Source organism: Chenopodium album, chromosome 26 (assembly GCF_948465745.1).
Source record: "Chenopodium album chromosome 26, dcCheAlbu1.1, whole genome shotgun sequence".
Taxonomy (NCBI): domain Eukaryota; kingdom Viridiplantae; phylum Streptophyta; class Magnoliopsida; order Caryophyllales; family Amaranthaceae; genus Chenopodium; species Chenopodium album.
The window spans coordinates 3,112,199-3,135,552 of record NC_137859.1 but is presented as its reverse complement, the minus strand read 5'-3'; the positions used below and the strand labels follow the sequence as shown (position 1 = coordinate 3,135,552).

The 23,354-nt window shown below is 35.5% G+C and overlaps 4 protein-coding genes across 5 annotated transcripts; 2 read left to right on the top strand and 2 right to left on the bottom strand.

Moving 5' to 3' along the window:
- Positions 1-2,368: 2,368 nt before the first annotated feature.
- LOC145617188 (protein GRAVITROPIC IN THE LIGHT 1-like) lies at positions 2,369-5,194 on the top strand. Its single transcript, XM_081671871.1, has 2 exons — positions 2,369-3,206; positions 4,204-5,194. Exons 1-2 carry the CDS (start codon positions 2,438-2,440, stop codon positions 4,971-4,973), a joined length of 1,539 nt encoding a protein of 512 aa, XP_081527997.1. The 5' UTR covers positions 2,369-2,437; the 3' UTR covers positions 4,974-5,194.
- A 169-nt stretch (positions 5,195-5,363) lies between these two features.
- LOC145617189 (mitochondrial uncoupling protein 2-like) lies at positions 5,364-9,799 on the bottom strand. 2 transcript variants are annotated; one of them, XM_081671873.1, is made up of 9 exons: positions 9,534-9,799; positions 8,350-8,549; positions 8,182-8,260; positions 7,911-8,044; positions 7,742-7,840; positions 7,554-7,658; positions 6,966-7,040; positions 6,647-6,733; positions 5,364-5,754 (listed from the first exon to the last, which is right to left on the bottom strand). In XM_081671873.1, exons 2-9 carry the CDS (start codon positions 8,470-8,472, stop codon positions 5,731-5,733), a joined length of 726 nt encoding a protein of 241 aa, XP_081527999.1. In that variant the 5' UTR covers positions 8,473-8,549; positions 9,534-9,799; the 3' UTR covers positions 5,364-5,730. The 2 variants fall into 2 exon arrangements, with proteins under 2 accessions (XP_081527999.1, XP_081527998.1); XM_081671872.1 differs by having other exon boundaries at positions 8,350-8,568; positions 9,534-9,794.
- Positions 9,800-13,088: 3,289 nt separating this feature from the next.
- On the top strand, positions 13,089-15,483 carry LOC145617190 (DNA sliding clamp PCNA). Its single transcript, XM_081671875.1, has 4 exons — positions 13,089-13,499; positions 14,515-14,667; positions 14,774-14,871; positions 14,970-15,483. Exons 1-4 carry the CDS (start codon positions 13,181-13,183, stop codon positions 15,183-15,185), a joined length of 786 nt encoding a protein of 261 aa, XP_081528001.1. The 5' UTR covers positions 13,089-13,180; the 3' UTR covers positions 15,186-15,483.
- Positions 15,484-19,716: 4,233 nt separating this feature from the next.
- On the bottom strand, positions 19,717-23,320 carry LOC145616630 (putative sugar phosphate/phosphate translocator At3g11320). The gene is made up of 4 exons (XM_081671387.1): positions 22,510-23,320; positions 21,505-21,608; positions 21,175-21,403; positions 19,717-20,224 (listed from the first exon to the last, which is right to left on the bottom strand). Exons 1-4 carry the CDS (start codon positions 22,948-22,950, stop codon positions 20,078-20,080), a joined length of 921 nt encoding a protein of 306 aa, XP_081527513.1. The 5' UTR covers positions 22,951-23,320; the 3' UTR covers positions 19,717-20,077.
- Between the last annotated feature and the right edge of the window lie 34 nt (positions 23,321-23,354).

Here is a 23,354-nt window from a genome sequence, read left to right as displayed (position 1 = left end):
TTTTTTTGCATATTAATTGCGATTTATGTAAAAATGTAATTATATAGAAATTTGTAACTTCTTAAAGTATCTTTAAATATCAACATTTTGTACGGAGTACTAATTTTTACTTACATATGTAGTAATGATAGTATAATTAAAGTTGTTGAGGATTACAAATGTGTTTTGGGAAGCATTATACAATTTATCCCCTCATGTTCCAATACTAAAAGGATAAAGGAAGTTTAAATGAATTGCTTCTAATACACAAAAAGATTACATATTTAACTTCAAATCTATGGTTTTGGGCACCAAATAGGTCTCCCGAGTTCCTTTGGGAACCTATAGAAGAACCACGATGCATAATCTTGTCAATAAGTTCTCCGATAGTCTAACTTAAAGGAATACATGAAATCGGACTAACTTTAAAAATTTCGGATCAATGTCAAAAACTTACATAATTGTATGGATCGGCAAATCGCATCTTGTAATCGTATACTTCCTCCGCCCATAATTATGTGCGACAAAGGGGTATTATTTGTGAGATATAAAATATTCCTTTGTTGCATATAATTGTGGGCGGAGGGAGTAATATTGTTTAGAACCATATGTGACCATTAGTTAGTCATATAAAAGCTTTTGACAGCCTTGATTCAATGGAATGAGGCATACTTGTAAATGGTGATGTTAAAAGTTTAAAGGCAAAGTGGAAAGTAACTAGCCACCCAAATGGTGCCCGAGGTGTTGTGGGGTCCATGAGAACCTACCCAACCTCTTATCTTCTCGGGTCCAAAAAGGTTATTAAAATAAAAAAAAAAAAGTTACTAAGGGTCTGTTCTCATTGACTGAATTGAAATGAATATTTTATAAGAGAAGATAATTAGGAGCTGAACTTAACTAAACTAAACTGCAAATAAACGTATGAGAACAAACCCTAAAACTAATGACTATAATATACGAAATTAGACCAATTTCAAAGATTTCGAGACACGTCATGCACAACTCTCGAGATTGTAGGGAATGTATCCCAAGATCACATATTGCTGTATGGGACCATATTTGACCAATAGCCAGTCATATAAAGTCATGTAGTGACCTTGAGTTAATGAAAGGAGGCATGAACGTTAACGGCTGAATTGATAGTTCAAAAGAAAAATGGACTTTTCCAAACACCCAAATGGTTTCCGGGGGTGTCATGGAGTCCATGGAGAGCATCCTGACCTTTTTTTCCTTCTAAGGCTAGAAATGTAAAAAAATTGGCTAAAACTGAAGGCTATAATTCACACTTTTGGGCCAAATTTGATAAAAATTTCAAAAGTATAGTGAATGCATGGGGTGTCACCCGAGGCCTTATAAGTTGGTTTAGAATTGTAAATGGCTTATTAATAGGTCTATAATGTTCCGAGAATGAGTTTGCTCTATTTTCATAACTATATTCTATTGGTACTCGTAGTTATGAGTTGCAACATGTGTTATCTCCGGGCCTTATTAAGGACTTTAAGGTATACTTTGGTTACTGTATCAATTATTAGAGTAGTTTCATTATGCCATTTCTTAAAATTAAATTTACCTATATTGAAAAGAAGCACTCAATGTTAGTAACTAACTCACTTTATACATAAAATCAAACATAGTAATATAAATACTTAATGAAATCATCCCAAATATAGTTTTGTTATAATTTAAATTTATTAATCATCAGAAATATAATTAGTTAAAATTTTGTGTCAATCAAGTTGTGCAAATTTTCCTAGTCTCTAATAAAACAAGGAACCTTACATATAATTTCCACAAGTAGAGGGGACTAGTAAAGTGATATTCTTAGATCTAAAGGCTGTGTATTAGTCAAATAAACTAATTAATTAAATAATCATCAACCTTTAATGGCATAATACTCTAAAAGTACTACATACATATAAACAATTAATACAAGCATATGGGTAATCAACAACTTCCTATAATATTGCCAAAATTTTGTCCCATACCTTATTACCCCATATTCATCTTTGTACTTTAGACTTTAGAGTTTATAATGGACAAGTTTAATAAGAAAATCCAATTTATCTAGTTTAAAGTCAATAGCTCTTTATTAATTGTAGACTTCAATATTGGTTTTACTACAACAACATTATCCTAAATGAGTATTGTTATTGATTCATTTAGATATTATATTCCGTAATTTATAAATTTTGTTTACGAATATGTATCAACTTGATAAATTAGGACTTACTTGAAGTTAAGTAAACATACGATAATATAACTACTACTCGTATCCTGTGTATCCAACTCGTATTATTTGTAACAATTTGACATACGAGTAGTATACAATTTTTTTTTATACTCCTCGAAACCCACAACTTCCCCACTTCACTAGTTCACTCCACCCTCTACTCTGCACACCCCATTAACTCACTCCTTCATTTTCTCTCTCCTGCTCTTGCTCTTTCTCTTTCTAAAAATGGCAAAGAAGGTGACAAATTTCTCTGATCTGATCCAAAGAGTAACAGCTTCTTGTTTACTCCACCCTTTAGGAAGCAACAGATTTCACAACCAAGTTGATATGACCCCAGATCGATTCTCACACCCCTCAAAAAACCAATTAAAATCAAAGCTCTCAAACCCAGAAATTTACGACGATGAAGATGAACAATGCTACAACAATAACAACAACCATTCCTCTTCTACTGATGAAGAAGAAGAAAGTGGGGAAATCTTTGAAGATGCAAGAGAAACAGAGGAAGAATTACAGAGTAAAAGGTTCAATAATAATGCTGTAATTTGGGGAAGAGAGGAGAGAGAAAATGATGTTTGGACGATAATGGGGCAAGTATTTGACTCAATTTCTTCGATGAAAAAGGCGTATGCGATGCTACAAGAGGCGCATAGTCCGTGGGACCCGGAGAAAATGAGGGTGGCGGATGCGGCGGTGGTGGCGGAGCTCCGGCGAATGGGGGTGTTGCGAGAGAGGTTTAAAAGGGGTGGTGAAAAAAGGAATGTGGTTGCGAGAGCGGCGGAGACGGTGAGTGAAGTTGTGGCGCCGTATGAGGCGGCGATGACGGAGTTGAATAAGGAGGTGAAGGCAAAAGAGGTGGAGTTGGAGGAGTTGAGACAAAAGGTGAGTTGTTTGAGTGTTGTTGTTAGTAGTGGAAGTAGTAATGGTAAAAAAAATGGGAGGTCTAGTTTGTCTAGTAGGAAGAAAGGTGGTGGTAATTTCATTCAACATCAAGGTAAATCAAATCATATTAGTGTAACATGTACTTCCTTCGTTTTTATTTAGTTGTAACGGTTTTAGTTTTATTATGTGTGTTTTTGTCATTGTCACGTTGGTTGAACTTATTTTTACGAAACTGAAATTTTATTTAGTAAAGGTAAATATGCATACAACCTTTATTGATTATACTTGTTGAAAAAAAGTGATAACCTTTGGTTGGTACTTAGGTGACCTTTCATGATCATATAGTTTAATCAATTAATGAATCATTACATAAACGTAATGGTTGGGGTCTTGGGGATTATGTATGAGTGTGACAATCACAAATTAAATTACCTTGAGTATCTAATGAATTTTTGGCGTGGGGTAGAGGTGTAATGGCTAATGAATGGATTGTTAATTTTGTGCTTGACGTATAGCATAATGCATCAATTTGTATGAATGTTTAGGCCAAATTAGAAGTAATTGTCACTAACATAAAAGTTAGTTGATGGAGTATATTTTGAATTGGATGCACAACATTTATGAATTCCGTGATCACTATTTGAGGCATAGGAACCAATTGAACATTCTCCGAGATTAGATTGTTTGAATAAAACTCATATGAGGTACGAAGTATGTTTGTATTCTAAAATTACCCGTGATAGGAAAATCGCAAATAAAGGTCCTATCTCAATTATTGATTTATCACATTCGACTCAAAATTTCATCTACTATAGACAAAAGATATAAAAAGTGGAGAATATCCTGGATAAATCAAGTCTGTTGAGTAAGAACGAAGAATTTGAGAAGCAATAATGGAGTATAAAGTTGCTGATCTTTCAAAAGGGTTTAATGATCAAAAGTTAAAGCAAGAAAGTCCAATAAAGACCAACTTTTTCTTTTCTTTTCTTTTTATTTTAATTTGATTTCTATAATTGAATGCATAATGTAGCTCCAACAAAAAAAAAAAGTGTTTTTCTGAAAGGGGTTTTCAGAGTTGGTTACAATCTTTCATTTTGTTGCTTATGCAGTTCCAACTTCCCCTACACCAGACATGTTTGAAGTAACAATGAAGCAAGTGAGGGATTCCTCGAAATCTTTCACATCTTACCTTCTGTCTCTCATGCGCTCTGCTCATTGGGACCTCTCTGCTGCTGTCCGATCCATTGAAGCTGCTATCTCTACCACTGGATCAACTGCCATTACAAGTACCAACCCTCATCATCATCAAACTAAATATGCCCTTGAATCTTATGTCCTCCGCAAGATCTTCCAAGGCTTTGATCATGAAACTTTCTACATGGACGGCACCCTTTTCTCTCTTCTAAACCCTTCCCAGTTCCGGACTGAATGCTTCTCCAAGTTTCGAGATATGAAAGCAATGGACCCTTCTGAGCTGCTTGGTATCTTGCCCAGTTCTCCGTTTGGGGTTTTTTGTAGTAAGAAGTATCAAGATATAGTCCATCCCAAAATGGAAGAATCCCTATTTGCCAATTTGGACCTGAGGAACCAGCTTCTGAATGGAACCCATCCAAGAACTCCGTTTTACACTGAGTTCCTTGGGTTAGCCAAGGCGGTTTGGTTGCTCCATTTGCTTGCATTTTCACTTGACCCGCCTCCAAGCCACTTTGAGGCAAGTCGAGGGGCTGAATTTCACCCGGCTTACATGGAGAGCGTTGTGAGGTATCCTGGAGGAAAAGTCCCGCCAGGTCAGGTTGTCGGGTTCCCAGTAAGTCCTGGATTTAAGTTGGGCAATGGTTCTGTGGTCAAAGCTCGGGTTTATCTTGTGCCCAAGAAGTGAAATGGTTGATGGGATTAGGGATGTGTGTTGTAACAATAGATTAGTTAGCCTGTAAAATATGGTAGGACTGAATCTGAAGGAATCCTGTTAATTTTTTTCAGCTGTAACTGGGTGTTGGTTTATCAGAAGAAAAAAGAGCTGATATTCTGCCAAATTTTGGTTTTTCTCTATTCAAAAAACTTGTATGAAACAAGTGGTGTCGTAACAATAAGTGACTTTTCTATTCAATAAATGACGACTTGTTATATTATTAAGAGGTAATCCATTACTAATCTAACCTGGATCTTATCCATGATCAATAGTTCCAATGTACTAATTACAAAACGACTTTTCGTCAATGCCCACATACATAATTGTTATACATAAAGTGCTTTTGAAGAACCAAGAACAGGATGTTATAATGAGCAATCCCTTGAAAAATCAATAGCAATATAAATGGCAAGTGAGGTATGTAATACAATACATGGAGCATAACAAAAGAATTTGGTGTACATTATAACTATAAGCTGCAAAATTACAAGTAGCATTACATTAATGGGACTACTGTCAGCACAATGCCACAATGCATAAACCTGATGCTAATTTAACTTGTTCCTTCCTAACTTCTCGCGAGCAGCTGTATATAATTATATATGCTAACAATCTCCCTGCAAAATCAAGGGGACAGCTGAAAAACACAATGAGGTAATTTTTTGCATTTCTTGGCATGGCTGTGTTGATGACGAATAAAAATGAAGGTAGTACTACGCGTAGTCACCTACCCCCGCAAAATCTTCTTGACCTGTATCGCGCAGAAATGCAAAATGATAAGAAAGTAACTCGTCAGGGTGACTTAAAAGGTCAAAAGGTTGAACTCTGATACATTTTTTAGTTCTTTTATGAATCAGAGAATCATACAATACTAAGCTGAGGCATATTTGTGTGACTGGAAGTCTAAACTCATTTGACAACAAAGCATACTACAAACCTATTTCTACGTTCTTCGACTAACTCATGGCAGAAAAACAAATTCAAGCAATTCATTCACATAGATTTCAAATATGCAACTTTCAGGATGGATACATGCTGAGTCACTTCCACCTACCCCTAAATCACCTAACAATGTAATCAACTTACTAAAAAAACAATCACATGTGCATAACAGATTCAGTATGTTTAATAGTGACTTTGTCAAAATTGCTTCTAGGATAAGGATTTAAGATCCAAATAAAGATCAATAGCTGGAAAAATGGTAATTTCATCAAAATGGAATTTCGTACAGTATAAGAATACTCCAGTAAGTGGTGATGCTGTAGGGAGGAAGATAGACAAAGAAAGAGTGATAAATTACTAGCAAAACATACCAAGTGCACACTCCACATTAACTTTGTAGTTTTTAGTGCTCATAGCTTAGGATAATACTTGTAAAAAAAGTACCAAACATTAGCTTTAAAAGTATTTTACTTTTAGAATTAAGGGGAGGTATCTGCAGAAGTAATAATAGCTACAACAAGAAGCAAATAAGTAGCCAGACCAGTGTTCAAAAAAGAAGAACTCATTGTCTAACAAAGAAATGGGGGAGAGAAATCTAGAGAATAGACCAGAACTGAATAAAAGAAAAGGCAAGTGCAATCGATCATAACTCGAACAAATGAAGCAAATACATAGAACAGGCACTAGAAGATAAGTCTTACTTGTTCTAACGTCAAAAACATGATCACATTCCATGATCCTAATCTGCCAAAATTTGGGAGAAATCCTTTATAAAATGCAATTGGTCCCTGCATAATAATAAATTAAGACTGTAAATACCAGATGAGTCACAACTAAATGAAGAAGTTGCTACAGAGTCATATGTCACTACCTTGTTGCAGAAACAACATAACTAATAATGAAGAGGAAAATCAAACCAAAAAACCTTGTTACCATAAAGGTTTTTTTTTCCCATTAAGTTTTTTTCCCCCCTCTAAGTATACTATACCACCATATCGAAAATCAAAGAGTACTATGTACCTCAGTTTTCAGCGTCTTGATAAAACAATCAACCGCGCTTCTATACGTTGAATCTCCCATCATTCTAGATTTTACCTGGAAACAATCTTTTAATAAGAAAAGCGGACAACATGCTTATATAGAGTGACTAGCCCATAAGGTATGTTAAGTCATCATAATATCTAAACAAAACTTCACCATAGAATGCAGTAAGTTTTAATGTATCTCAAAGATGCATATCATCAAATAATGTGAAATTCATATGAGTAATATCATTTACACCATGATGTTAATTAAAAAAATGAACAATTTAATTTTGTGAATGGATTTACTTTGCTGCACAAATTATTCGACTACTACTGTTCTGTAACTCTATTATACTTCAGTGTACTCCCACAATCACTTCGGCACATATTTTGTAGAGCTAGTTTTACATTTGTAATTACAGTCGAGAGTTAAAGACTATTATAATTCATAGTGTAAGTGTGTAACACTTACCATCTAACTAGTTCATCAATTGGATGAAATTATCAGAGCCTGACTAAAAATTTCATATAGTATCATATCAATTAGAAAAAATTACTTAGTGCAGGCGCCAAGAAAGCTCACCACATCCACAGGAGATCCAATGCAGACTGCAAAAAACCCTGCACCTAAACCAGCCAGGATGTGAGTAAGTGCATTATCTGTGAATCCTGGGATCGCCAATATAGTCTGCATATGCATAAAAATATAAGAGAACAGTACAAAAGAAGAAACCTCAAGTTGCTAAACCTAAGATGACAAAGTGAACTTACCAGTTTCACTTGATCATAACTGGCTAGTTCAGCAGCATTTATGATTGCATTTCTGGCAATGTTGGGTCCAAGCCCAGTCCATAGCGCCAAAAGCCCTTCCTAGTAGCATAAGATTCATTAATCAAGAGTCCAAAATAAATATGAGAAGTAAGCTCTCTCAGGGAATTACCTGTCTTATTATGGAACTATAAGCATCCATGGCTCCTGAATAACGCCTAGGCACTCCAGGTGGCAATTTTCCTTCAGCCTGAAGGCGAATTTTAACAAGATCAGTCGGATTGGCAATAATTATTGCAATTGCACCTGTTCAAAAATAAATTGCCAGCTAGATAGTTAGACAATGAAGCTAATATTATTAGTTAAGCAAAGGTTCATTGATAATATTTTGAACACAATTATAAGGTGCTTATAGTAGCTTGGATGACGGATAAATAACTGACCAGTTAAGAGAGCAGCTAGTATATTTTGAATAAGAGGGAAATCTCCAAAGAGATAAGATCCAATAATAAACATCTTGAACTGCAAGGTGGGAGGATTAAAAGTACGTCAATGATATGATCGATAAAGGTAAAGAACACGACATATAAGAAAATATATCTCAAACTCACAGGTTCATACAGGCCAATCCTCAAGCCTCCATAGAGACATTGGCGTTGCAAGCCTGGCACAATACCCTTCCAGAGAGCAGGTAAACCCTCTTCCCCTGCAATAGTCGCTATAGTTCCCAACATGCCTTTATATCTGGCTGAAACAGCTCCATCAGTTGAAGAAGCTTTCCTTTGGAGTTGAAGCCTCACTTTAGCAGTGTCTAATGGCAACGTACAAAACTGCAGATTAGTCCAATCACACCAAAAGTACAAAATTAGTAGAAAACTCAGCATACCATCTCAGTATGCCTTGAATATGGTCAGGGTTATTCAGTTCAAGTGTCAAAAGGAAACAATTTCTTTCAATCGCAAGGGTAACACATCTTAATACCAGCCCACCCCTTATTCCAGATACTTGCTTAGGTAGAAGTCTCAATAGAGGCATTGTTACAGTAGTGTGTTGTGGAGGGCCTCTACGTGCTAATGTTCGACACAGAATGAATTCAATTTATTTTTGTTTTATCAAGACTGACACATTTCATAAAGTATGCAACATGATTTGGTTACACTACTCCCTTACAACCCAAATTCAAGCATTCTGATTTTAAATGAATGACAATCACAGACAGATTAAATTAACTCAAGCAGTCAAGAAACAGAAAAATACAACGGTTAAGGATAAAATTCTGTAGCAAAGAGGTGTCCCAATAAAACCTACACTCCCAAGCATCTCGTATTCTCAATCACCCAATTGGCTAAATTAACCTATCATCAATATCAAATTTCACATCCTATGTTACTCGAACTCTTCACTTCACATTAATACCCGTGTTCGATAATCGACACTGTGACATGGGTGTGGATACTTGACCCTTCATTCTAGATCAAAGATAACAACTTCAACCGACACTGATAATTTTAAGTAACATAAATCACAGATTATCACAAATGAAATAGTCTGCATTAAATTTCACAGCAACAGAAAATTATTAAGTTATTAACATCTACAGCAAACCCAAACCATGATCACACCCTTAATTCACTTCATTAAACACAAAAGATGAAAAATTGTCGCAATTAATACAACTTAAAACCTTCTAAATCAAACATAAAGCAATAAAGCAACAAATCAATCATTAATTTCCCACAACATTGTATATATTTATGAATATATTGGAAAAATAAATGGTGAATTTGTGAATTACCTCAGCAAAGCAAGCAGCAATAGCACTGCTAACAAAAGTTCCGGCAAAAGAGATCTCGGTTTGAGAACCGAGACCCGGCATTGCAAATCAAAGGAGAATGATCTGAAAATCAAAACCCAGAATTATTTTGTTGAAATTTAATAACTGGGAGATAGTGATTAGTGAGATTTCTGGGAATGAGATGTGGAAATCAGAGAAATTGGCCCCTTTTTGTTGCTAATTAATTTGCTTTTTTATACTGTATTTAGTGGTTCTCTTCAATCTTCATGTTTGTTTATTCGTGAGAATTAAATCGAGAAAACGACAGGAAATTGTTCACTGTTAATGTGGGGGCAGGTTGTAGTTGAGTGCATCTTAATACATTTGGGTTGATTTTTGTTAATCGGGATGATGGGTTTCGGTTGATAAATTTTGATTAGACCATTTTACCCTCCTAAATAATTTACTGTGTTTTTAATTAACGTATTGATCTGATGATCTATATATATTAGACGGATTTATTATCTTAATATTTGGGTCATATAAGGTCATTAGTCGATCATATAAACGATTTGTAATGACCTTGAGCCATTTAGAAAAGACGCGTTCATAAGCGAATAAATTGATAAATTAAAGGCAAAATGAACGGTTCCAACCACCCAGATATTATCTTGCGGTGTCATGGAGTCCATGGGCAGCAAGCCCGAACCTTTTTCGTGGCGGCAGTATAAAGAAGAACTTCTTATGTTTCAGATATGAAATTTTCAATTTCGTACAAAAACTAAAGGATATATCATACAAGAAATCAGATCAAGTATTAATGGACTTTTCAATACCAGGTGTCGAAAATTCTTGGGTAAGGCATAAGGGAAGCATCCTATAGTCATATGAATATATGATGTTGTTTGGGGCCATACATAACCATTAGTTGGTTATGTAAAATCTTGTGGCGGCTTTGAGTTAATAGGGGCACACACGTGTACGCTCACAGCTACAAAAGGGAACAATTGATAGTTTTAACCACTCAAATGGTCTCTCTCGGTGCATCGTGGGGTCCATAGCTAGCACCTTGACCTTTCCCTTCCCAGGCCAACAAGGTTATCAAAGGTTATCCACGTTTTAGGACGATTTAAATTACCATAATTCAACTCACTATCTTATCATTTTATACTATTCATCATAAAACTTTGTACATAGAAAAATGGGGCAAGTGATAAAATATAGAAGGCGTATATCTTTAATTTAAAAGAATATTACAATCCTTCTAAGCTAGAGATGGTTCAACCATTCAAGCACCCGTCAGACTCAAAGTTTCTCAAGGTATGATGATGGAGGGTAGATCAAGGTATAAATGAGATGCTTTCGTATATCTAGTGGGTTCCCTAGAATCTTAGATCATAACACTTTATGTCTTTATCGATCACATTAAGACTCGTAGTAACTTTTTTGGTGCAATAAAGGCCTTGTTTAATTCACCTTATTTCAGAAAAAATAAGTTCTTATTATATCATCGTGTTATGGGCAGTTTTTTATTGCTAAATTTCTTTCAATTTCGTAATGAATAAAATTATGAAAATTACATATTATATTATTTCTTTATAAATTATCGTAAACTTAAGGTCAAAATTTGATTAAATCAGATAATCAGATCAGAGCAGACCAAATCAGATTAGTAATTATAAGGCGAACTAAGAGCAAGATTAGCCCGGTCTTATCTAAAGACTTTTTTTCATGCCACATCAGAATTTAATAATTTTTATATTTTTTTAATTATGTTAAGACTCTTTAAGATTCAATTAAATTTAGATCTTCATTCCTAAGATTATATAAGACTTCTTAAATATATGTATTATTTTTTTTTCTTTTCTATACATGATATTTTAATAGGAAAGTTTGCAATGGTGTCGCAAGTTACGTATATATCTAACATATATAGCCGGAAAAAAAAATATTAAACCACTAAATACATACCTATAAACAATAATATGAAATTACATGAATATTGTGATATACATATACATAATACCATAATCTTACAATGAAAACAATAGGAAATAAAGAATACTTTAGATTAAATTACAATGGTAGATAGCAAATGATAGGATACGAGCAGTAAAATACAACAAGCTATTTTATAGATAAAAATAAATACAACCATCAATTGCAAAACTCTACAATTTTTTCAATTATTTTTAATCAAATATTATAAATGACAGTATTTTTATGGAAAAAAAGTTGATAATTAATTATGTTTCAACAATACGGCATGCTTTGGTATACGTATGTAGGCAAAATACAATGTACAGAGTGATGAAATGAGTCTTAAGTTGGGTCTTGAATTTTTAAGACTCCATTTAAGATTTTGTTAAGACAAAGCTTCATAAATGCATATATTTTATGGAATCTTGTCTTAAAACAAATTTATGGTGATTTGCTGATGTCATGTATAGTCTTAAGACCTAGGGCTAATCTTGCTCTAAACAGGGTCTAAGTTGATGGAATAAACCAGGGCCTTAAGTCGTTGAAATTTCGAGTTATCCTCGTAAAATAAAGGGGGTTGTTATTCGACGCCCGCAAATTACTCAAATCGCCCGCAAATTATGAATGAATTTACGTTATTACCCCCAATCTCTAACTTAACCTCTTTCTCTCTCCTCACTTAAAATCACCACCACCACCACCCAACACCACCACCGCCACTGCCACCAACGTAAAACAACATCCACCACTTTAAATCACCACCACCATCGCTTTATTTTTTTTCGCCGGAAAAGTAGACGAACCGTCCTGTCTAGGCGGTTCAACCATGGTCAAACAGCCTAGGGAAAACGGTTTGACCATGGTCAAACCGCCCAGGCTAGGCGGTTCGACTGTGGTCAAACCGCCCAGGCTAGGCGGTTCAACCATGGTCAAACCGTATTGCCTAGGCGGTTTGACCGTGGTCAAACCGCCAAAAAAAAAAACGGTTTGACCATGGTCAAACCGCCTAGGCAATACGGTTTGACCATGGTTGAACCGCCTAGCCTGGGCGGTTTGACCACGGTCAAATCGTATTGCCTGAGCGGTTTGACCATGGTCAAATCGCTTTTTTAGGGCGGTTGGAGCATTTTCCGGCAAAAAAAAATTATTTAGTCATCCGCAGTGGAGATGCGACATTTGGGGGGTGGTTATTGGGCGGCGGTGGACTGTGGTGGGGGTGGTTGTTGGGTGGTGGTGGACAGTGGTGAGGGTGGTTATTAGGCGGAGGTGGGCAGTAGTGGCGGTTGTTTGGCGGTTTGGCACTAGGGGTAACATTGTAATTTCATTCATTAAATGCGGGCGATGTGATAAATTTGTGGGCGTCGTTTAGCGATTCACAAAATAAACCAAACCATTAAAACCCCATTCAAAATTTGTGACAATGTTAGCGTCCACAGCACACAATTCATTGCGCGGGAAACAAAATCACGAAATTTCCAAAAATCCCGCCAATACCCCTTTACTTTTTCCAAAATTCAAACCATACCCTCTCTTTCCTCACCCCCTATAAATACACCTTATTCGGTTCCACGGGTCCAGAACCGAACCCGACCCGAATTTACCCGACTCTTCTTCTCCTTCTTCCCTCTTTCCCCCTTTTTTCCCATTTCAAACCCTAATTTCACCTCAAACCCTAAATCCCCCCAAAAATGTTGGAATTACGATTAGTTCAAGGAAGTCTTCTGAAGAAGGTTATTGAATCGATCAAAGATTTGGTGACTGATGCCAACTTTGATTGTTCAGCGACTGGTTTCTCTCTCCAAGCTATGGATTCAAGCCATGTCGCACTCGTCGCACTTTTGCTACGAGCTGAGGGTTTTGAGCATTACAGGTGCGACAGGAATATTTCAATGGGGATGAATCTTACTAACATGTCTAAAATGCTTAAGTGTTCTGGAAATGATGATATTATCACTATTAAGGCTGATGATGGAAGTGATACTGTTACTTTCATGTTTGAGAGCCCCAGTAAGTTTCTCTCTTTTTCCCCCTTTTTGTTTTTGGAATTTTGGTTTTTGCTATTTAGGGTTTTGATTTTGCTAGTTAGGGTTTATTTGGCGGTTTGATGTTGAAAATTGATTTGGGTTTTGATTCTCGAGACATTTGAAAGAAATGTGTGGAGATTTGTTGGAAATTGTTGTTAAATTAATGAGGATTTGTGTTTATATGAGTTAAGAAAATAATTTATGTTTGAATTGAAATTTTGGTGTTGTTGAGCATGTTTAATTGCTGAGATAAATTGAGGACAAGGTATGCCATTTTGTGGAGTTCTTGATGCATGTGATTCGTATCATTTGTAGTATTTCATTGTTTTGTCTAGTGAATTTAGGTATTAAAACTTAGAGAAAGAACCTTATTTTGGGGTAAACATGTTAATTATTAATACAGAATTGAGGTAAAGCTTGTGAGGTATGAATGTATGATGATTGATTACAATTTTTGCATATCTTGAAATATCATATTCTAAAAGAATTGTAAACTTTGTTGCATTTGACACTTACATATACTCGCTCCTTCCGGATTTAGTTGATAGACTATTAGTTTATATTACACTATCAATGTATCAATGTGAACAACACACTTAATGGAAAGAACACTTAGAAATTAGCTAAGATATTGTCTTGTTTACTAGAAATTGAGGTTAGTGAATCCGCTGAGTTGACTGACTTATGTTGGATGATTGAATGCTCCTTAAGCTGCCTTTAAGGCTGTACAAATAACCTACCAACATGAGATTTTGGATCACGTTCATGTCCTGAATTATATGGTTTATGAGAAATGGACAACTTGTCTGTGAGGTAGCTTATATACCTGTATTGCTGTATGGGTTTGGCCTTGATTTAAGTCGCCTGCTCTACAAATGAAATAGTGATGAATCGGGTGTCCAATAGCAGAAATGTAGTTGTCAATCTGTCAAATTTGTTCATTAACAAGTTTGGCTATGCTGATATTGGTTGTCATTTGCTATCTGTAATAATGTCAGACCAAGATAAAATTGCTGATTTTGAGATGAAGCTGATGGACATTGACAGCGAGCACCTTGGAATTCCTGAAGCTGAATACCATGCCATTGTTAGAATGCCATCAGCTGAATTTGCCAGGATTTGTAAAGATTTGAGCAGTATCGGTGACACAGGTATTGTTTCATTTCCATGGATATGTCCTGTTCCTGCTCTTTGCAGGGAATGTTTGTTATTCCATTCATCCCCATAACTAACCTCTTATTTTGTGAATTTTTGCAGTTGTAATTTCTGTGACAAAAGAAGGTGTTAAGTTTTCCACAAGAGGTGACATTGGAGCTGCAAACATCGTCTGCAGACAGAACACAACAGTTGACAAGGTATATTTCTATAAAATTGATGAAATAGCATCTGGGAAATATGGTGATTTGTGTTCTGGTTGATCTTTCTGTTTTCTCATTTAATGTTTTGGTTGCAGCCTGAAGAAGCCACAGTTATAGAGATGAACGAGCCTGTGAATTTGACCTTTGCACTGCGATACATGAACTCGTTTACCAAGGCAACACCCCTCTCAAACACTGTCACACTAAGTTTGTCTTCAGAGCTTCCTGTCGTGGTTGAATACAAGATTGCAGAGATGGGTTACATTCGGTTCTACTTGGCTCCCAAGATTGAAGAAGATGAGAATGAATAATGAAGTTAGAATATTTAGTCTTCTACCTGTTGCTTCTTGCTGTAAGGCTTGCCTTTAATCTAGGTTAATGTTTAATTTTTACCAGGATGTTCTCATGCGTTATCTTGCGTGAATTTGTTAAAGCTCTGAAGACTCTAGTAAGCTTCATTGCTGTTAATTACTATCTCAAATTTAGGCAGTTAGAATGTTTGTTGCTCAATTCTGTTTAGGAGTCTAGATTTACTTTTTCGTTAGTAGTGTATGTATTGATTTTTTTAAAGCTCTATAATGTTATACTCCCTCTATTTCTAGTTTCTTACTCAGTGATCTATAATACTGTCAATTATACAATTAAATAATTAATACAACCCATTATATACATGTTTTAAAAAAAGTGGTGTGTGAAAATCCATGAGATAATAATCCTTGTTCTTGTGTTTTACATGAGATAACAATATTATAACTGGTATTCATATTATCATTCTTCAACTATTATGAATTTATGATAATGAAAGGGAAGAAATGTATTGATGGTGGATTAGGACTTTGACAATGAGAATTTCCTAACAATTAACAAGTAGAGAAGTAATCAAGTAATAACTATGGAGTACTAAGTTGTCAGTACTGGAAAATTTGCTGAAACAGTCCAGAAGATGGGGAAATAAGAGGGGAATGGGTTTTTAACAATTTTTACATCTCATATTTCCCTTATTGTGCTTTTTTTGAGGTTTGGAATCGGGATCGAGAATATGGTGATTGATCCCAAAACAGGGTAATTGGGGGATAGTTTGGATTGTTGGTGATTGTTTACATGAGATAAGATATGATACTTACATTACAAACATGAATAGTTTGTTCAAATATATCAATCTATTCAACATAATACATCACACATCATATCAATAAACACATATGTGAATAGTAACAATAAATAGTTACTATTGTCAAATCACGACACGTGTGAATAGTAACAATGAATAGTCATTGTTGTCAAATCAATCATCATATCATATAATGTATTTATTTCCATTACTATTGTCAAATATCATCACTATTATGGTTACAACACATGACATCACTATTTTACCTACATATAATATCACTTATATAGCATAATTATACTTTTATGACATCATTATTGTCATCACATCATTAAAAATTTACTTAGATAATATGACATCATTATAGTAAAGTCACATCACTTCTTATATACATTGATAACAAGATTATAGTCAAGTCACATCACTTCAATACAATTATACTACATCTTCATAAATATATGAAATCATTATAAATATATGACATCACTAAAGTCACATCACATTATTACACTTATATGACATCACTATATTTCATGAATTTCAAAATAGAGTCAAAACTCATTCTTGGTATTTTATGGACATCTATATCGGTGTCTTGTAGTTTCAAACCTCCTTATATGACCCCAGGACTCATCCTACACATTCAGTTCATTTATTTGAATACATGTAAAAAATTGATCCGAAATCGTGTATTATAGCCTTCAATTTTGGATAATTTTCCACTTATTTTGATCCGGAAATAAAAATTGCCAAGATGCGTACCAAAGACCCTAAATCCCTAATACACCTCGGGAGTCTATTTGGGTGGGTGCAACCATCCAATATGCCTTTAAACAGTCAATTTACCCGTTCCAAACTTGCACCGATTTCGTGAACTCAACCCTACCACGGACATTTATGACAACATATAATGGTCATATATGGTTTCAAACGGCATTATATGACCCTAAGATTTATCCCCTAAGGTTTCAAGACTTTTAGCCACCAGGTCCCGTAACCTCAAAAATTCCTCAAAAAGCCTGGATAATAGCCTTCAATTTTGGAATTTTTTGACCTTTTTTCACCCGGAAATAAATATTGCTGAGATGTTTACCATGGTCCCTAATATCCTTCGGGAGTCCAATTGGGTGGGTGGAACCATCCAATATGCCTTAAAACGGTCAATTTAACCGTTCCAAACTTGCACCGATTTCATAAACTGAAGCCTACCACGAACATTTTTGACAACATATAATGGTCATATATGGTTCGAAACGTCATTATATGACCCTAAGATAGATCCCCTAGAGTCTCAAGACTTTTTGTTATTGGGCCCGGTAACATCAAAAATTCCTCAAAAAGCGTGGATAATATAGCCTTCAATTTTGAAATTTTTTGACCTTTTTTCGCTCGGAAATAAAAATTGCCGAGATGTTAACCATGATCCCATGATCCCTAATACCATCCGGGAGTCCAATTGGGTGGGTGAAACCATACAATATGCCTTAAATCGGCTAATTTACCCGTTCCAAACTTGCACCGATTTTATGAACTGAAGGTTACCACATACATTTTTGACGACATATAATGGTCATATATGTTTCCAAACGTCATTATATGACCCTAAGATGTATCCCCTAGGGTCTCAAGAGTTTTCGCCACTTGGGCCCGTAACATCAAAAACTCCTCAAAAAGCATGGATAATACCCTTCAATTTTAAATAATTTTGACCGTTTTTCGCCCGAAAATAAAAATTGCCGAGATGTTTACCATGATCCCTAATACTCTCCGAGAGTCCAATTGGGTGGGTGGAACCATCCAATATGCCTTTAAATGGTCAATTTACCATTCTAAATTTGCACCGATTTTGTGAATTGAAGCCTACCACGGACATTTTTGACAATATATAATGGTCATATATGGTTCCAAACATCATTATATGACCTTAAGATGTATCCCCTAGGGCCTCAAGACTTTTCGCCACCGGGCCCCGTAACCTCAAAATTTTCTCAAAAAACGTGGATAATAGCCTTCAATTTTGGAATTTTTTGACTTTTTTTCGCCGGGAAATAAAAATTCCCGAGATGCATACCACGGCCCCTAATATCCTCCGTGAGTCCAATTGCGTGGGTGGAACCATCTAATATGCCTTTAAACGGTCTATTTACCCGTTTTAAACTTGCATCGATTTCGTGAACTGAAGCCTAACACGGACATTTTTGACAATATATAATAGTCATATATGGTTCCAAACGTTATTATATGACCCTAAGATGTATCCCATAGAGACTCAAGACTTTTTGTCACCGGACCCTATAACATTAAAAATTCCTCAAAAAGCGTGGATAATAGTCTTCAATTTTGAAATTTTTTGACCTTTTTTCGCCCGCAAATAAAAATTGGCGAGATGCTTATCATGGTCCCTAATACCCTCCGAGAGTACAATTGGGTGGGTAGAACCATCCAATATGCCTTAAAACAGTCAATTTACTCGTTTTTGTACACGCCTCTTGTATTGGCTATAAGCTTTCACGTGGCCTGTATGTAGCCGGATAATGGTCATATATGGGTCGCAATAATATTATCTGACCCCGAGATGCATTCCGTAATGTTCTGTGAAATTCCGACACTGAGTCCTGACACCTAAACCGCTCCGATTTCGTGTATTATAGCCTTCATATTTTCCATCCGTGTATCATTTTTTCACCCGATGAGATTATGCATCCAAGTACTTCCAAGGGTTCCCAAAGGATTTTGGGAGTCATAAATAGTGTCCGAAAATATATAATTTATCCTTAATCATCATGTCTTAAGGGCCTTGGGAGTTGTAAATAGTGTCCGAAACCCGTTATGTCTTGTCCTTGAAGACGACTTCATATTTAAGAAGTTAACGTGTAACATTCATGCTGTACTGCAAATTCAACATTTTTTTTTATAGCACCACAAGGGCATGAGAGTTATAATCGATCCCAGAATCTCCTTCAACTTGGAGGGAAGCTCTAACCACTTGAGCTACCTCTCACTCTCAAATTCATCGTTGTAAAGTGATCCAAAACAATACTTGTATATAGATAACATAGTCATTTGGCATGGATTAATTTGGTTTGGATTATTGAAATAATAATCTGAACAATCGGTTTGAGAAGCATCCATTTTTGTTGATGGGTCGTATTACTGTTTTATTTGAAAAATTAATCAATTTTATTTACAGGTTTGGGGGGTTAGGAATGTTTCAACTTTCAAGTTCAAGTCAAATAAAACATAATTGTTTAATTTGGATTTGAAACAACTATTTAGTTTAAGTAATTGAGTTGTGTCATGAAAGAGGGCAGTCCAGTAGAATTCATGCTCCTTAAGAAAGAAAAAAAATAATAAACCACCAAATTCCAGTGTTCAATTTTTCTGCCTTTACAATGACGTGAAGTTCATGCTTCACTTACCTAATTTTATGTAACTTCTTGTGGAAATTCTAGTGCATGTCTTTTTAGCTGATGGAAATCCATGCCTTAATTTACGGGAATTTCCGAAAGTCTTCCACCACCTTTCTGCATGCTTTAAGGTGGTGGCAAGGTGTATCAACTTTTTCCACTTCTTCCAAATTATATTAATTTTTCATCCAAAAAATTACAAAATAGGTTCCGGATCACCGTTACTCTGGTTTTTGTCAATAGCAATGGGTGACGAATTTAGCACATCACGGCCGAAATGGAACAAAGGAGTGTAGGATGCAAAATGAATTTATAAGCAACATCTTGAATTTGAATTTACACGACAAAAATAATTTCTCTATAAATAATTGAACAGTTTATGAATTTCCAAACAAATTGAACTTACCAGAGTACTGTGACTATGAATATCCAATATTTTTACCTAAATAAATTACTAAATATTATTACAATGACGGTAACTAAAAATGGAACAAATTCTAATTGAAGTCATGATCTCTTGCTGCTAGTCTGCTTAACAAAACAGTTCCATTTTGAGCCTTCAGGTTGCAGGACTATGAAGTTGCCTGCAAAGTTCCCAGAACTTTCACTTCAAAATCTGAAATTGAAGACTGCAGCATGGTCGGGCTAAATCTAATGAACTACAGATGAGTACGCGAGAGGAGTCTTATTTGCTCCGCTTTTTGGCTTCACTATAGAGAACAACCCCTATTACAGTAAGACAGTAACCAAGCATTCCAGTCACTGATACAGGGTTCCTAAATATCAAAATTGAGATAACAACAGCAACAGCTCCCTTGGCATTTCCCAAAACCTGGACGAAGAAGAAAGTAAATTTAGACCACAAACATCAAACAAAAGTTGTAAACTCTAATTAAGGGGAGATAGTTGTATGGTATTATATGTGATTTTATAAGTTCTATTCTTTAGCTTCATCATTTGAACTATCACACCGGATAATACATTTAGTGACACAAACCTAAACAACATTCTCTTTGATATCTATTTGCAATTTGCAGTATCTTCTCAGGGATCAGTATTCTGTAATAAACCAAAGGCTACACACTACAGCCAGGCTGATAATTTATGAACATGCAGACTTTCATTCCAAACCATACAAATATACAATAGATAAATGGTCATCACTCTTCAGTCTTCAATCAAAATTAAATCTTTAATTATGTACAGAGATCAGAGTTCCATTATGGCATTACAAATGTTGTATAATGTAATGACACTTGTATGCCATTTAGTGTAAGAATGTCACATATGGATTCTCCACCACGAATCATGAGTGTTTCTTTTATAGCTTCTATTAACAATCACCTTCATACGAAGGGGTTAAAAATCAGTGATAAAGCTTATATGCAAAATACCCTACTACGATCTAGTGGCTTAATAAAGAAATCCATTTTCAGACATTCTATGAAACTATAGATTAAGTCATATACAAAATTTGCACCATTCCTTCTTAATATCATACACACATATTTCCTAATAGGGATTAGGGACTATGAATATGTGCAACAAATAAAAAATACTGGTCTGTGAATGTGTGCAACAAAAAAAAAAAAAGGGGGGGGGGGGGGGGGGGTCGGGTCGGTCTGAATGTGTGCAACAAAATAAGGTCTGTCAAAGTTTACAACAAAAAAAGATGGGTCTATGAATGTGTCACAGCTCAATATTAACAAATTTTTTGACAAAAAGCGATCAGTTAAAAAAAATTCCACTGCTGGTGTAGAACAGAATAGGATTCAGGAATACCTGGAGAGTCAATGCACTTGTGTGGTTGGTCACCAAAAAGTTGGTCAAATTCACAAAGTAGGCAAGTGCAGAATTGAAGAGCAGATACCAAACAATGCTGAGATCCTCTCTTGCAAGAGCTACAGTGATCCCAACTACATTTTCCTCCATTAATAGTGCCGCTGGAATAAGGCAGACAACAGCTATAGGAGCCATGTACATGAGAAGATTCATAGAATTGAGCTTCTCCCTGTCAAATGGAATGATAATCAATCAACACAGCTTCCTCTATGCTAATATGTGAAAAGCATAAATCAATATACCGCGAATACGCAGGAAGATTATTCTTACCCTTCGGAGGACAGTAAGATTCCTTGAAGAACTGTCTTAAGTGCTCGTGCAGCAGTTGCTCCAACGCACATTATAAATCCAAACAAATTAAACAATGGTTCTCCCTACAGACAAGCATCAAATTACCAATATAAGCAACCAAAAAATCAGCATCAAGAAAATGCAACTTGCATAAAAGATTCAAAAGTCCCCACTTTAAATCAGCCTCATGGTAACACTTTATAACAGTCACTATAGGAAACAACAAGGGTTGCCAGCACTTTCATTATTTCGAAAGCTAAAACTCCTATCAAACTCACTTTCATCTTCATTTTTAGGGAGCCCACCTATCATATTTTCTCTATACACTACTAAATAATAGCACATGTAAGAATATTTGGAAATTTTCAAAAACGGCCTCTACCAGTTTTCAACATTTTAGATGTGTAACACCGCGTGTCGGCGTGTACGCAATAACCCCATAGAGATGGGGTCAAAATGTCATTGCAGCTTATGTTTTAGTGTTTTACCCCCGCACAAGCATTAAACCCAAATAAGGAGCCATTCCCAATTTCATAACCATATTTCTCAAGGGAGGGAAAGATCATAGAAACACCATATCTTCAACTATATGCATTTTTTAAAAACCCATTTCAACCACAAAAAAATTTCTTGTCTCCTACTAATCACTAATCCCTAATCACCGACATTCGAAATTCAGCTGATTCATCATATATACAAGTGGATCCAATTCATTATAAATATAAACAATTATAAAAGGTCAAGCAATCACTATATCCAGAATCTAAGGATATTCCTCACTAATCCAAGAATCAAAGCTATCAATTATTGCAACAAATATAATAATCTTATTCTTACCATCCAAATTCCTGAATAATTGATTAATTGATCACCCATTTTTATAAAATTTCTTCAAATAACGAAAATAAATAATTAAATCAACAGCTTCTAACATTAATCAAATAATCAAACCAAAAAAAAATGAAGAAAGAGATAGATACATACCCCACTAGCAATGATGACACCAGTAACAACAGGAATAAGAGTGACATAAGTGAGGCAAGATTCTCTCTTGAAGGTCATCAAATAAGCAAAAATGGCGGTGAAAAACGGCGTCGTAGCACCGACAGCCTGATTGAAGGAGACAGGGAGATAGCGAAGAGAGATGTTACCGCTAACAACGGAGGCGCAGAAGATGGCGGAAAGAGCGGCGATCTTCGCAAATTGAACACGAGATCGAACAGTTTGCATCGGAACAACCTTCAACCAAACAATGGCGATGTAACTGAAGAGAGAACAAGCTGTCATATGACACATTGTAAGGAAAATTGGGTATTTGAATCCATAATTGCTCAACAAATACTTGTTTAATAGGATTACGCCGATGTTTGAGGAGTACCAGAAGGTAATTAATCCGATCGTGAAGAGTTTTCCAGTGGGTTTCATTTCAATCGGATTTGAATGGATTGAATCGATTTGATTTGATTTGATCTGGTGAGAAATTTGTAAATTGTAATGGGTGTTTGATTTGGTGGGTATACAAAAATTAGGGTTTTTTGTTTTGATTGATTTGGGGAAGATGAGAAATGTGAAGAAGAGAGAAGAAAGGGGAAGAAATTAGGGTTGGAGGAGAGAGAAAGAAGGTAGCTTTAATGGCGGAAGAGGTGGAGTAGGAGGAGAAGATGAATGATGATGATGAAGAGAGGAGAAATAAGGCGCCAGCTTCAGTGTGTTCAAGGACTAGTCTTTCCTCTCATTTTCTCCTCCTATATAAATATCGCTACTACGGAGTAATAAATACTTCTTCTACTGTACAAGGTTCTTTTTTTCTTCCTTACACCGTATATGTC

Coding starts and splice junctions, on each gene's coding strand:
- LOC145617188 (XM_081671871.1), top strand. CDS start 2,438: ATGGCAAAGAAGGTGACAAATTTCTCTGATCTGATCCAAAGAGTAACA. Junction 3,207..4,203: donor TAATTTCATTCAACATCAAG/GTAAATCAAATC, acceptor TTGCTTATGCAG/TTCCAACTTCCCCTACACCA.
- LOC145617189 (XM_081671872.1), bottom strand. CDS start 9,614: ATGCCGGGTCTCGGTTCTCAAACCGAGATCTCTTTTGCCGGAACTTTT. Junction 7,841..7,910: donor ATAGTTCCATAATAAGACAG/GTAATTCCCTGA, acceptor TTATGCTACTAG/GAAGGGCTTTTGGCGCTATG. Junction 5,755..6,646: donor TGTTTTTGACGTTAGAACAA/GTAAGACTTATC, acceptor TGCGCGATACAG/GTCAAGAAGATTTTGCGGGG.
- LOC145617190 (XM_081671875.1), top strand. CDS start 13,181: ATGTTGGAATTACGATTAGTTCAAGGAAGTCTTCTGAAGAAGGTTATT. Junction 14,668..14,773: donor GAGCAGTATCGGTGACACAG/GTATTGTTTCAT, acceptor GAATTTTTGCAG/TTGTAATTTCTGTGACAAAA. Junction 14,872..14,969: donor AGAACACAACAGTTGACAAG/GTATATTTCTAT, acceptor TTTTGGTTGCAG/CCTGAAGAAGCCACAGTTAT.
- LOC145616630 (XM_081671387.1), bottom strand. CDS start 22,950: ATGAAACCCACTGGAAAACTCTTCACGATCGGATTAATTACCTTCTGG. Junction 21,609..22,509: donor GTGTCATCATTGCTAGTGGG/GTATGTATCTAT, acceptor GCTTGTCTGTAG/GGAGAACCATTGTTTAATTT. Junction 20,225..21,174: donor CAAGTGCATTGACTCTCCAG/GTATTCCTGAAT, acceptor TTCTTCGTCCAG/GTTTTGGGAAATGCCAAGGG.